The sequence below is a fragment of the Cibotium barometz genome, chromosome 2, assembly GCF_041138505.1.
Source record: "Cibotium barometz isolate CiBa-2024 chromosome 2, ASM4113850v1, whole genome shotgun sequence".
NCBI classification, from domain to species: Eukaryota; Viridiplantae; Streptophyta; class Polypodiopsida; order Cyatheales; family Cibotiaceae; genus Cibotium; species Cibotium barometz.
In genome coordinates, this window is record NC_141047.1 from 14,043,335 (window position 1) to 14,058,226 (window position 14,892).

Consider the following 14,892-nt stretch of genomic DNA (forward strand, 5'->3'; position numbering starts at 1 on the left):
CCCGTCTCATGGCGGCACTTCAGAGAGCCCCGGACACCGACAGCTATTGCAGACCCACAGACATGGCACACATATGCAGAGGGTCTATACCACGCCTCACAGCAGCCACCCATACCTCACTGTGGATTTCCGCAAGGCATTTGACATAGTACCACGAGAGAGGCATAGAGGACTGGCTGTGGGGGCCTGGCTAGCTTTTGGCAGACACCCAGCGTCTTGCCCTCGGTGCGGCCATGCACAGGAGTCGCAGCGGCACTGCTTATGGGATTGCCCACAGGCACAGCAGGTCTGGCAGCGCGCTCTCAGGATGGTTTTTGCAGGCTCGCCAGGTGATGTTGGTGACGTGGGGTGCGGTGGCTTGGGCCACGAACAGCGGCCCGGCCCTTGGATATGAGGATGTCCCTGGCAGTGCGACCATCTAGGTCTCTGACAGGGCGATGGCGGTGGTTCCGACGCCAGACTTCTCTTCGGCAGTCCCTCAGGAGGGGGTCGGGCACAGATGGGAGATGATCAGCAGCATGACGGCTTGGCACATATGGAGAGCCCGATGCAGGGAGGCCATTGACCGCCAGGCGACTCCACCGGCGGAGGTCATACAGGCCCTCTAGGTGGACATCATTCACACCTTGAGAGGACACTGGGGGAAACTTCAGGGCGACTCGGATCGCATGAGAGGTCGCCGCAAGGCTTTCCTCCGCACTTGGCAGCCTGGCCCTTTCCTCATCGCGAGGGGCGAGGATGTCACTTGGCACTATAGGCCTCCAGTTTGGCTTTTCTCACCTCCCACATGTACTACTAGGTAGCCCCCCCAGAGAGCGGCCAGCCATGGGGGTGGAGCTAAGGTGTTCACCGTGTGTTTTTATCCCTCCTTGTGAGGTGAGCTTTGTAGCCTTATGGCGTTTTCTCATTAACTAATAGAAGGATCGTTTTCTTTAAAAAAAAAAAAAGTACCACGAGAGAGGCTCTTTCAGCGCCTGCTGTCTCTTGGCATACCAGCAGATATGACATGGGGCATCTATGCATTATATGAGCAGGTTTTTGGGCGAGTCAGATGTCTAGGAGGTATGTCCGAGACTATTGCTAGCACCATTGGTGTGAAGCAAGGATGCCCACTTTCCCCCACGCTATTTGGGTTATACATTGATGAGGTGGCTGACTTCATTACACGGGGAGGCGGAGATGGAGTTGATTTAGCAGGTACCTCAGTACATATTATGCTTTATGCTGATGATATTGTATTAGTGTCTGAGTCTCCAGGTGGTCTACAGCAGCATCTACATGCACTCGATGATTTCTGCACACAGAGGGGTCTTACTGTGAACCTTGGGAAAACCAAGGTTATGGTCTTTCATACATCGAGACAGGGCAGGAGTCAGCTGACATTCACTCTTGCAGGACGCCAGGTGGAGGTGGTGACATCATACGAGTACCTAGGGGTTACCGTCTTTGCAGAGCAGCCACACGCTTCACCATGGGTTCAGCAGCCAGAGCTAGATTGACACGGGGATATGCAGCATTGGCTATGCTAGAGAGACAGTGCCACCAGGCGCATTTTCAGGAGCCTCGGACGAAGGGGTGGCTATTTGACACATTAGTCACACCGGCATTGATGTATGGAGCAGCGGTATGGGCGCCAGGCCTTGCTACCCATTGGTGGACACAAATAGAGAGACCACAGGCCCTCATGATGGCACACATGATACGCAGCAAACCGTCAGTACCTCATGACATTATCCGAGCACAGTGTGCTGCGCCTCCTATGATGGTAGAGGCCATATTTCAGACTATATGCCTGCTAGACAGATTCAGAGAGATGCCACATGACAGATTGTCATACAGAGCTTTTGAGGCATCTAGACAGTTGGCTGAGGCAGGAGACAGAGGATCATAGTATGCACAGGTCACACATTGGTTCTCACAGCATGGCCTAGACATGGATCATCTACCACCATTCCAGTATGACAGGGATGCACCACATATCCGTCTCTCTCATAGTGAGAGGAACAGAGTATTGAGACAGGATCTATGGCAGCTCTATACACGAGAGACATGGATATCGCCTACACAGCCTCTTCCACCGAAGATGCTATACTACAGAGATCACTTCATGAGTATCAGTGATGATGGATTTATAGAGAGGCCTAGATACATGGAGGGCTTTTTACCACACGGCTCCCGAGTGGCTATCGGTCAGCTTAGAGTTTCATCACACCGATTGGAGATTGGGACTGGCAGAGCAACACGGATCCCTCGAGAGGAGAGGGTATGCAGATTGTGCAGAGAGGAGGTGGAGAGTGAGAAGCATTATGTATGCAGATGCAGAGCATATACAGCCATCAGAGAGAGATATCCCATTTTATTCAGAGAGCCACATTTCCTACGCTAGATCTTTAAGGTAGCAGACCAGCGCATACTGGGGAGATTCATTCTAGACATACAGCGCCACAGAGAGACATCATTACAGGCTCAGACAGCTCCAGAGGGGGGACGACAGACACAGATTACTACATTTTTTCAGAGATCCATCCCACTCCCAGCCCCTACACGGCAGGGAATTACTCTCCAGAGAGCAGAGACACTCAGAGCCCGCAGGAGACAGTGGACACCTGGCTTTCAGACACCACGCCTATACCAGAGAGAGATGACAGAGATTAGAGCTCAGTTTCAGAGAGGGTGCGGAGCGACTGGCTCGCTTCAGAGCACACCCAAGCATGTTCTTCAGGGAGCTGTGGACACCCCCTTCATTGATGTATACCATTTTATACCCCCAGTATGGTACATGATGGAGCTAGCTAGGTTGCATATCATGATTGTATACTCCATGCATATAGCTTTGCATTCTCCTAGTAGTAGAGCTCCATCCCCGCCACCACTCATTGTACTTATTGCACACCCAGATTCAGCTTTTTAGTTCAGTACTTTTTCATTTTGTTGGGATGACAGAGGATACCCCATACAGGTACACCGATTTGTCTCATAGGCCGAGTTCGGTCTTTTGGAAGACGTTAATAAAATCTTTCTTTTTCTTTCTTTCTTTCTCTCTCTCTCTCTCTCAAGTTTACCTTCCAGTTCCAGTTTCATTTTCTAGGTGTCAGTAGTATCATCTTTATTTTTCATTTTCTGGTTTTTTATCCAGACACCATGATGTAACTTCTTGGTCTCATAGGTCATTATGGCCTTTTGAAGACGTTAATATAACATTTCATTTCATTTCATTGTATTAGATCCACCATGATGTAACTTTTTGGTCTCATAGGTCATTATGGCCTTTTGAAGACGTTAATATAACATTTCATTTCAAGTCTCAACTATCAAGTGCCCCTCTCTCAATCCTCTCTGTCTCTGTCTCTCTCTCTCTCTCTCTCTCTCTCTCTCGCAACTCTCAAGCCACTCTCTCCCCCCTCTCTCAAGCCTCTAGGCTTTCTCTCTGTCTTTGTCTCTCTCTCTCTCTCTCTCTCTCTCTCTCTCTCTCTCTCTCTCTCTCCCCTATGCTACAAACTGCTCCCTTCGCTCTTCGCTCTTCGCTCTCCCCTCCCGCTGCCTGCCTGCACCCCCCATCTCTCTCTCTCTCTCTTTCTCTCTCTCTCTCTTCGGCCGCCTTGTTAGCGCCGCATGCTTCGCTTCCCCCTCCCGCCTGCTGTTCGAACTTTCTGTCACCCCCTCTCGCCTGCTCGCTTCCGCCGCCTTCCCTCCCTGCTCGCCGCCGCCGCCGCCCTGTCCGCTTCCGCCGCCCTGTTAGCGCCGCCTGCTTCGCTGCCCCCTGCTGCTCTGTACGCTGCACAGTTCTGCTGGCAATGGCCAGCCTATCTATCCGTTAGGCCGTCCGGCCCCCTTTGCCCACGCACCCTTGCTCAGGCCCCCAAGGCAGCAGCATAACTCTCTCTCTCTCTCTCGCTTCTTCCATGGCTTCCCCCTTGCGCAACCCGATGAAGGCGACCTTTATGGTCACAAACAAGAGGATAACAAATGTGGAAAAGGAAATGAAGGAATGGAAGGCAGAGATGGAGGAATGGTGGAAGGAGAAAGCCAACTTTCTCCAAATGTTATTCAATGAGGGTAAGCGGTGGAAAGAGGAGAAGGAGGACCTATTAGCGGAAGTCAAAGACCTTCACGGGGAAGTCAACACGCTCAAAGGCGTAATTTCAGCTCTTCAGAGGGAGCTTGCAGAGGCCAAGGCAAATGGTGGACTTGAAGAAGGTGAAATTCAGCCATCAATGATAGAAGAGCTCAAGGTTATCAAAGAACAAGTACGGGCAATTAAGGAAGAAGAGAAGCAACATGAAGCAAAGACTTCCTCATGGGTGGAAGTCATCACCAAGACGCAAAAGAAGATGGATGAAGCGGAGAAGTGGATAGAGGTCGCCAAGAAGGGTAAAGGTAAGGAGATAACAACCCCTACACCTACAATCATTAACATGACTTTGGAAGAGGAACAACGAAGACGTACACGTGCTTTGCATGTGAGGATTACCGGCCTTAAAGACAGGGATAAAGTTGAAGAGGAGGTGAAAGAGCTTATGGTGTTGATGGGGATTGACAGTCCGACACACGCAAAAGCTTGGAGAGTGGGCAAAAAAAGCAGAGGCAACGGGGAAACATCAAAGGAGAGAGCTCTCATACTTCGCTTCCCCTCTATTGAGGCGAAGGAGGAGTTCTTGAAGAGACGACCCACTTTAAAGAATACAGGCATTTTTCTTGGTGATGATCTTACTCTTTCACAGCTTGCACATATGAAGGAAGTTATGCCAGAGATTAGAGCGGCAAGAGAAAAGGGAAAGATAGCATTTTATAGAGAAGGGAGGGTGGTCATCGTGGAGCGACGCTCTACATGACGGTGCGAGACCTATGGGACCAAATTAAAGCTGGCAGCCTGGAACTGCAATGGATCCCTCAGACTTGATGTAGGTGCCTTTGAGGACAGCTTTAGAGATAGAGATATAGTCTTCTACTCGGAGACTCACCAGGCTCCTTGTCAGATGATGCCACAGGTGACCCCGAGCCCACCTCCTACACCGTCTACAGGAGATCAGAGTCCCGTCTGACATGGTTTGGAGCATCATTGCCCTCTATGAGTCCGTCACTGGACGAGTGAGAGCCCCAGTAGGTACATCACAGGAGATCTCCAGCACTATTGGGGTGAAACAAGGTTGCCCTCTATCACCCACTCTTTTCAGCCTCTACATTGATGAGATTTCGAGCTTCATTGATGGATTAGACAGGGCTGGTCCCACACTGGCAAGCATATCGATCCCCATACTACTTTATGTAGATGACATCGTCCTTCTCTCAGACTCAGCCGAAGGGCTTCAGGCAGTTGGATGCCTTACATAACTTTTGCACTCAGCGGGACCTCTCTGTTAACCTTGGTAAAACCATGGTAATGGTCTTCAATACCTCTCGCCCCTTCACATCCAGATTGAGCTTCACATATAGAGGGGATCTTGTGGAGATTATCTCATCCTATGTCTACCTTGGTGTCACTTTTAGTGGCCCACACTTTACCATGGTTCCAGCAGGACATGCCAGAGTGACACGGGGATATGCAGCCTTGAGCTTACTTGAGCGACAGTGCTTCCAGGCACATTTCCAGGAGCCCAAGACAAAGGGATGGCTTTTTGACACCCTCGTCACACCAGCCTTGATGTATGGAGCAGCCTTCTGGGGGCCAGATTTATCCGATGAGGATTGGCACAGCGAGTTGAGAGGCCCCAGGTCATGATGTTCTCCCGTATGATCCGCAACAAACCATCAGTCCCACATCATATTATCCAGGCAGAGTTTGCTGCTGCCCCGATGGTAGTGGATGCACTCTTCCAAACAGTCACATACCTCCATCGCATCAGTCACATACCTCCATCGCATCAGTCACATGGATCCCCATAGATATCGGCTTGCCCTAAAGTCCTCCAGACAGCTAGCACTTGAGGGCACTCTGGAGTATGGTATGCACTAGTTTCCACTTGGTTCTCAGTATATGGGCTCTGCATGGACCGCCTACCCCCCCTTCAGTACAATCTGGACTCCCCTTTTCTTCAGCTATCTCACGAGGATACCAACCGGGTTATCCGGTTAGATCTTCTCAGCCTCTACACACATTGCACATGGATCACACCTCCAAAGCTCCCCACGAAGATGCACTTCTACCGAGATCACTTCCTTACACACACTGAGGATGGATTCATCCAGCAGTCGGGCTACTTGAGTGTTCATATGTCCCATGCCATGCGGATTGCGATTGGCCAGATACGGGTTTCATCCCACCGCCTCAGAGTGGAGACAGGTAGAGCTGAGCGCATCTTCAAAGCCGGGAAGCTCATACGGAGACCCAAAGAGGAGAGGATCTGCCGACCATGCCACACAGAGGTTGAGATGGAGGAGCATTACGTATGCCGTCGCCCAATATACTATGAGATCCGTGGGAGGTTTCACTGTCTATTTCGCGAGGGATTCAGTCTACTCTCCAGGATCATTGACTTCCAAGACCAGCGTTGCCTGGGCCTCTTCCTGTTTGAGCTCTACAGACACAGGGACACCTTCTTGAGAGCGCCTCGGCCCCAGCCAAGAGGTGGAGGACACCAACATAGTGGATCGTGTGGACCCTCCACAAGTTGCTCTGGACCTACCTCGCTCGAGAGGAGTTACCTCGGACCGAGCCTCTACACTCCAGCGTGCCCGACGCCCTCGACCCCCCCCCCCCCCCCCCCCCGTCGGCCACGATCACCTCATCAGCTCCACATCCACCAGGACATGCTCCACCGCCATCGAGCTACCTTTCCACGTGACATAGTTGAGGGAGACCTCTCGGCCATACTCATTAGCCCCATGCTTGATATTTTGGAGAGTGGTATACCATCCACTCGGAGCTCATGTTTCTATGTTCTTAGTATTCCATGATGAGTTTCCATGGACAATTTTGTATCACCCTAGTGAGATAGCTATGTTTATGTTTTCTTTTTGTTTTATTTTGCATTCCATGATGAGATATGCCATGGACATTATTGTATCACTTTGGTCTCATAGGCCCATTGGGTCTTTAGTAGACGCTTGATATATCTTCCTTTCTTTCTTTCTTTTCTCTCTCTCTCTCTCTCTCTCTCTCTCTCTCTCTCTCTCTCTCACACACACACACACACACACGTGTACACACAAAATACCATGCACTTATACCAAAGGCATTGGCAGCTTTTTTTTCTCAGTTCTTTTTCTTTCCATGGCAGTATATTATCATCATTTGGTCTCAAAGACCCTCTCTCTCTCTCTCTCTCTCTGTCTCTCTCTCTCTCTCTCTCTCTAGCAAGAGAATTCCTTATAAACAGCATACCTCAAGAGTGGCCACACGTTGACATATCCATCATCAGCTCCAGATATAAGTAAGGATTCGTCATCTGAGAAAACAAGGCATGTTACAGCCTTATAATGAGCAGCCCAAACCCTCAGCAATCTCCCACTTGAGACCTGAAAAGAAAATACATAATATTCAATCAATCCGCTGGACACAGTTATGCAAAAGCATTGCAGCTGGAGGTCACATGCGGTTGCCAAGAATCCTTTCTCCATCTTGCCACTCGAGCTCATAGTAGACACCAACATCAGAACTAGGTATGCTGCTAGTAAAACAGCCATATCCACCTGCATGAATGCAGCACTCTGTATGGTGGATCGTGGACATTGTTCTTGAAGTACATGATGTACTATGGTTAAGAAAATCCTGCCACAGCTATGGACAACCTCACAAGCCATGCCACTTAGACATGGCATTTACTTTTTGTTCTGATCCCGCACAGATATTGTGACCAACGTAGATTGTGGTTTGCAACAAGGCAGCCAGCAGGGTCACATAAAACTTCAAGGTCAATAGATAATGAGCAACACACGCAAATGTAACAGTCAGGGTTATTTTTCATACGAATGGTTGTTTTTTATTGTTTTGAACCAGTTTTGACTACAGTCGATCACACTTCGACAATTACTAGCGTACTTAACTGTTTTGGAGCAGTTTTGACTAAAGTTGACCAGAGTTAACCAGCATTGGTGATTGCTGCAAATAAAACAAACATATTATGCCTCATGGTATGGACACTGGAGTTGGGTCTATCTCTACTCCTCGAGCTCAAATGACATCTTGTTGGTTGCCCCTAGCGGTGGTAGCCACAGCTTAAAGAGAGCAAGCATAAGAGCAGGAATTCAAAAGCAAGCTCTAAAAGAGACCACTAAGACCGAAGGCAATAAGGGCAATTCCCGCATTGGATATAAGTGCAAGGGCCCCTCTTATGAGTCCTTATGCACAACCCAATTGAGGAAAGAGAAAGAACATGTGGAGTTAGAGATGGTGGCATTGAAGGGGCAGTCGGCTAAATATGGCAGCACTATCTAATGCGATGGCTGGTCAGGCATTAGAAAGAGAAATGTGTACAACATTTTGATGTCCTCTTGCAAGGGCACTATGTTTTTGCACGCTATCAATGCCTCTATAGCAGGGACATTGGTCATAGGTGCATTTATTTGGAGGCATCTCTGTGAGGCAGTGTGCTAGAGATTGGCCCACAGAATGTTGTATATATATATATATATATATATATACATACCGTCATAAGGCCAAATGAATCTGAACTTACGAATAATTTTAAAAGAAAGAAGAGAATCACCAAAAACAAACAAAAATTTTTAAAAAATTAAAAATTAAAAAAAAAAGCTTCATAGAGACACCCGAGAAGAAAATAATAATAATAGTAATAATAACTTGCAAAAATAGACAAATACATAACTAAATCATACACGCCCACATACACACATACAAATTCTTTATTGAACCACAACAAAAGAATTTCTAACAAACAAGCTAAATAAATTTTTTATAACTAATTAGCAAAAACAGACTTTAAATGACTAATTCACTAAAACAAAACAAGTAAAGACAAGAATACAAAAAGTGTGAACTTTACCTCAAAGATTGTCCAATCATGAAGTATAAGAATGTTGTGCAGATCATCACTGACAATGGGTCAAACTCTGTGTGCATAGGCAAGATGCTATGGGATTGGTACCCCTCTTCTGGTGAGTGTCCCTCCTCAAGACTCAAGTTTTTACATTTGAGATGTACATTGTACTTACAACGCTTCATGTTCTCTTATTGAGAGAAACGCCTTGCACTTCGAGTGCTCTCACAAAACTGCAGCTCAGGCCCATGTGTAGAATGTTGTGCAGATCATCACTAACAATGGGTCATATTGTGTGTGCATAGGCAAGATGCTATGGAATTGGTACCCCTCTACTGGTGAGTGTCCCTTCTCAAGACTCAAGTGTTTACATTTGAGATGTACACCGTACTTACAACGTTTCATGTTCTCTTATTGAGAGAAACGCCTTGCACTTGGAGTCCTCTTACAAAACTACAGCTCCGGCCTATGTGAGAGGAACTGGAGCACATGGGCTCTCTTCCATACGAAGAAGAGAAACAAGCTATCCACTACTCAGTTAAAACGGTTGGTCTATTGCCATTGTAACCTCTCTCTAATTGAGCAGAGAGGCAATCCCATAGAGCCACGACAACTGAATGTCGACAATATTGACATCAAGAAGGTGAAGGACATGCTTTTAGAGACGAGGTGTCCTCAGAGGCCTGAGACTGTGGCTGTGCCTCCTCCAAGTCCGTCCTCCGTTGCCTCTATCATGTTAAAGTCACCGTCCAAGCACCAAAAGTCAGCCTGAGGGAGGGCCTAGCAGGACTATTCTCCAAAAGAGGGCTCTACCTACAGTGGCGTTCGAAACATAAACATTGAGGAAGCCAACGCTATCCTCTTCGATCAAAATGGTAATCCACTCTGCACGCCCTAGGACTATGACTCATGAGCCTGTCACTGCTGGCAAAAGCTACTCACTGACAGAAATACACCTCCCTACGTCCCCGAGGGGCCGAAGGATGGGGACCAGAAAGTGGCCTGGAAGAATCTTCCCACATCGGCGGGTGCGCCCCTCTGAAAGGTGATGCTCCTGGAGGAAATAAAATGTCTATGGATCCCCCAACTATGGCTTTGGCTAAGTCATACAATGCGAGACGCTCTAGGCACAGGTAGTCGTAAAAAGTAAAAGAACTGGTGTACAAAAAAGAGAGGCTAGAGGCTTGGGACTAGAATCCAGATGGAGAAGTGATCACTATTAAAATTAGAGCTCCCTCTAGGATCATCTCCATCAGAAGAGTGTCCATCGGATCACTCGCGGAAGTCACCTTCGCTAAGGATGTTGCCCTCGTCATCAAACTCGGACTCTCTAATGCCCTGTGACAAGGAAATCGGAGCGTCCTAATTTGCAGGAGCGGAGGAAGAACTACCGGAACCTCATCGTGTGTAGGTTTGCATTGCGCTACTCGAGCCGGGATGAAAGGCGCATCCGCGAGTGCCTACTTGCACTCCTCTGCTACTAGGCCGAGTTGTTGCACGCCCACGACGAGTACGAGAAACTCCTCAATCAAACTCCTTAAGCTCCACATAGACCTCCGCATACAATCTCTCCTCCTCATCTACCTCCTTGTGGACACTCTTGAGAGAGTCACGTGTGAGCTTGAACTTGTCCACATTGACCTACAAGCGATAATGTGCATTGACACATAGTTATTGTCAAATAAAACTCAAAAAGCAAAAAGTTAGAAGTTTACAACTAAAATTTTGACTTTTAAGTGGTCATTAGTTGTGAATTATACCTGTCTAGCCCATAGTAACATGAAACGTTTCATCCGTTCTGTCATTTCATCATTTCGAAGGTTTTGTTTTGTTTCGTTTCGTCTGTTTTGGACGAAACACATAGGTTTCAAAATGACACTTCTTATTTACACATACCAAATTTATAACATAGCCAACAGAAAGATAAAGATGCATTTTTCGGGACTAGTGGGTATGAAATTCATGATTTTGGGAGTAGGTTTTTTGGTATTTTCAAAATTTGGGCAAGAAAAGGAGAGAAAGAGAGGGGGAAAGAAATAAGTTGGAAGGGAATACGGAGGTAAAAGAAAAGGAGAGAAAGTTGGAAGATAAGAAAAGGAGAGAAAGAGGAGGAGGAAAGAGGAGGAGGGAAGATGATGAGGGGTGGACCGTGGAGGAGAATAGAGAGAGAGGAAAAGGGAAGAGGAACAGGAGGCATGGAGGAGAAGAAGTGAAGGAGCCAAAAGGAGTGGACGGGGAGAAGAGGCGGAGCAATGGGTTGCGGCCGAGAAGAAGCGTTGGATGCGTGAAGTGGCAAATGGGCAGCAAACAAGGACGGAACAGACGATAGAAATTGCATTTGCAAAAAAAAATCCTTCTACCCGTTTTTTTTACCTCACTTTACATTTGGGCGAAACACAGTTTCGATGGGCAAGGTTCACTTTGTTTCAAAACGTTTCATGTCAGAAACGTTTCGTGAGGGAAAAACGGGTTTTTATGTTACTATGGTCTAGCCGAGTCCATCTTGTGCATAGCACACAGCATGCGCAAGTTAGTGCGGCAATACACTAGCCGCTAACTGTTGTGTGCTCAAGCGATTGCGGAGCTTCGTGTGTATGAGAGAGTAGGTGCTCCAATTCCTCTCACATGCACCCGAACCACAATCTTGAGCCAAGAGTCTCAAAGCCACCTTTTGGAGGAGGCTAAGCGTGTAGCCAAATATCTCCCACCAAAAAAGGGATTTCACAAGCTACTCCCCTTTCCAAGTATCCGGTGATGCAAGTGCAACTCCCCCCCTCTGGTCATTGTAGCTAATGAGCTCCTCCAAGAATTTCCCATGGAACTCCTCTGGCAGTGCCTTAGGCAAGAAAGCATCCCTCTAGCAACTCAATGTCGGTGAAGAGGGTGGATGATTTGTAGGCCGGATGTAGCAAGGAGGCAAGACCATGGATAGGTCACCGCATCCACCTCCATCTCCTATCCACAATGTGCAAAAGATCTTCGCCCTTGTCGTCATCAAGGGAAGAACAAGCGCGCAACTCAACGGTGGCCTCTCGCATGAAGTGGGCCAAGAGGCCCAAGGTAGCGCCCTCCATGTCGGTCATGAACAGAACCCTATAGAAGGGGGGTATGGCAATGACAATGCTCCGCACCTCGTGATAGAATGTGCAGCGGAAGAAGGGAAAGTGAAAACACAGGAGAGAGAGAGTGAGAGAGAGATGGAGAGGGAACACAGGTGAGAACCTGCTCTCAATATCATCACCAAAAGGAATACATGTCCCGAGCAAGAGGGGAGAACCTCGTATGTGAGGGACTGCAGCTAGACAAGCTAGGCAAGCAATGAAATATGAGGGAGGCATGCCGGCTATATATACACCTACATGAAGGCAGCCAACTAGAGCTAAAAGTACCTCCACGACTATGAAAAATACCCACGACCAGAAATGGGGAATAAATATGGGTAAAATATATGTGAGACGTGACCAGCCCCTCTGACTAACATGGTCATCCCTAGAGGCTAAAATAGGACACCAAATAGGAAGCCAACAAGTAGGGGATGATGTCTAACACCCCCTCTCAGGACCGGATGCTGAGTGAACTCCAAGAAGCCAGAGACGCCGTCCTCGATCAAAGATGAAAGACTGCAGAAACAGGTACCAAGAAAGCTGTGCAAGCAATCTCCTCAGCAACTTAGCTACAAAAGCAACATAACAAGCTGCCAAGTACACCGCTCCTCTGGAAGAAAACAACCATATAGGCTGCGACGTGCTCCTCCAAATAATGGTTCCAAACCCAAGTGTAAGAACACTCCCCGAAGTCGAATGTCGTGTATCCAGCCTGGAGAAGGTATGAAAAACCTCATAACCAACCAAGATCAGATCTTGTATATAATCAATCCAAGGACAAGCAAGTTGCTCCTCACTGAAATCCTCAAAAATAGAGTCAATCTACTCCAACTCTGTACCAAGAGTAGCCAAATGCTATATAAGAGTATCCTCTGAAAAGGTCGGCATGGCAAGATGTAAAGACTCTGTAGAAAAGATAGGTCCATCTGCTCAAACTCCATAACATGAGTTGCCCAATGCTGTACATAAGTACACACCACTGAGGTGGGAATCGCAAGATGAAAGGACTCCACATCCCTCTCCGAAAAAAGAAATCGTCGGACTGGTACAAGCCCAACCTGATTCTGATCCAAATCCAAAAAACTGTGGAAGTACCACTGTGCCCCAAGCACGGTTAGCAACCACAGATCCAAAGAATCCCACTGGGTCCAATCCAAAAAACCATCCTCCAAAACAACAAGCCTGCAGAGCTGGCAGGGGAAGGGGCATCAGAAGCATCATAAAGAGATGCAGGGATAGACTCCTCACAATGAGGAAGGGAAGCAGGAATATAAACTGCAGTGGTAACAAAGTCCTCAAAAGCATCACAGATAGCAGAAGACTGTTCCAGAAGTAGAACCAGATCCCAAGAATCAGCAACAAATAAAAGATCCATGTGAAAGGATCACACCGCAAAGAGCAAAACACCCTCCTTGTCAAATACTGCAAAGAACACAAACTCGAACAAAATAAACTCTGCTCAGGATCTCGGAAAAGATCACTTCTCTCCTCCAAATAACTGTAAACTCATGTCAAAGAAGAAAGTCTCCACAGATACAACACAGCTCCCGAAACTGATCCTCAAGTGAGGTAGCTGGAAAAAGACCCCTTCTGAGTGTAGAAAACTTCTATGGGAAGCAAAACGCAGCCAAAACACTGCTATCCAGCAAAAATATCACTCCACTGCCAACAGAAGGCAAGGAGCATGTAGAAACCAGGAAACTGTGTAGGCCAGGAACAAAACACAGGTATAGATGCTCCAAAATCAGCAAAACGCTGACTGAAATCTGAAATTCAGAATCCTCCTCAAGTATCAAACTGCCTCCAAAGCCACAATCCAAACAAGAAACCCCCTCTGCAAGTGATCTGTGTCCACAAGAGAAGAAAACGTAGCCAAACAAGGGCTACAAACCTGAAAATTCAGGTCAACCAGTGTCCACACCTCCTATGAGGAAAAACGTTGAAGAGAAGGTACCTTCGGGTTCAACAGATGAAGCCCAAGTGAAGGTAGAGCTACCAGCAAGATCGGTTCAGAAAAACGCAGCAACCATGGCTGCAAATCTGAAAATGCAGAGGTATAAGGGGCTGTAGAATAGGCTGAATATAGAAACGATGAAGCCTCAGATCAAGAACTGCTACAGAGAACAATCACGGGGTGGGATGGATGGCACAAGATAACCAGAAAGGATAGGCAAAAAGGAGCCCAAAGAGCTCCAAGATCAGGGCTGGGAAAGCAAGCCCACACATGCCAAAAAATGCAGCCTGTTTGGGACAGCTATGTTGCTGTCCAGTCCTGAAAAAAAAACACTTGTGAACCCCTGGAAGGTGCCACCAAGAAGGACAGGTATGCTGTCCGAAAAAAACACCCTTGTCAGGCTGCCAAGAAGCTGCAAACTGACGCCCTGAAGAGAGGAAACTGCAGCCCACTGAATGGGTATCAATCAGCCCTTGAAGAAACGCAAGCTTCAACGCATGAACACAAAAACGCAGATGTGTCCATGGGCGGAAAAACGCAGATATGAAGAGGTAGAGGAGGGAGCATCCAACGCTGAAAATCACGAGCGCTCTGATACCATGATAGAATGTGCAACGGAAGAAGGGAAAGTGGAAACACAGGAGAGAGAGAGTGAGAGAAATGAAATGAAATGAAATGATATATTAATGTCTCTAAGAGGCCATAATGGCCTATGAGACCACAACTGAGAGAACATCTGCAGTTGGTGTCTCATCAAAGAGAACAACTAAATGAAACTAAAAAATACAATAAACTGATTGTCCTACAGTTATAAGAACAGAACTGTAAGACTCCGAGATGATCCTGAGTAGAAAAAACTGGAAAATACTGAAAAATGTATATCAAGTAGATCCACGTA

The 14,892-nt window shown here is 47.4% G+C and overlaps 1 protein-coding gene across 1 annotated transcript in view; it reads right to left on the reverse strand.

The window, feature by feature from the left end:
• Window positions 1-14,892, reverse strand: part of LOC147640679 (protein ROOT INITIATION DEFECTIVE 3-like) — a gene marked incomplete at its 5' end in the record, with an annotated part of 107,263 nt that overhangs the window by 61,273 nt on the left and 31,098 nt on the right. The window contains one exon of the mRNA XM_086814125.1: window positions 7,322-7,455. Within this exon, the coding sequence (XP_086670251.1) occupies window positions 7,322-7,455 (134 nt within the window). The remainder of the gene's footprint in view (window positions 1-7,321; window positions 7,456-14,892) is intronic.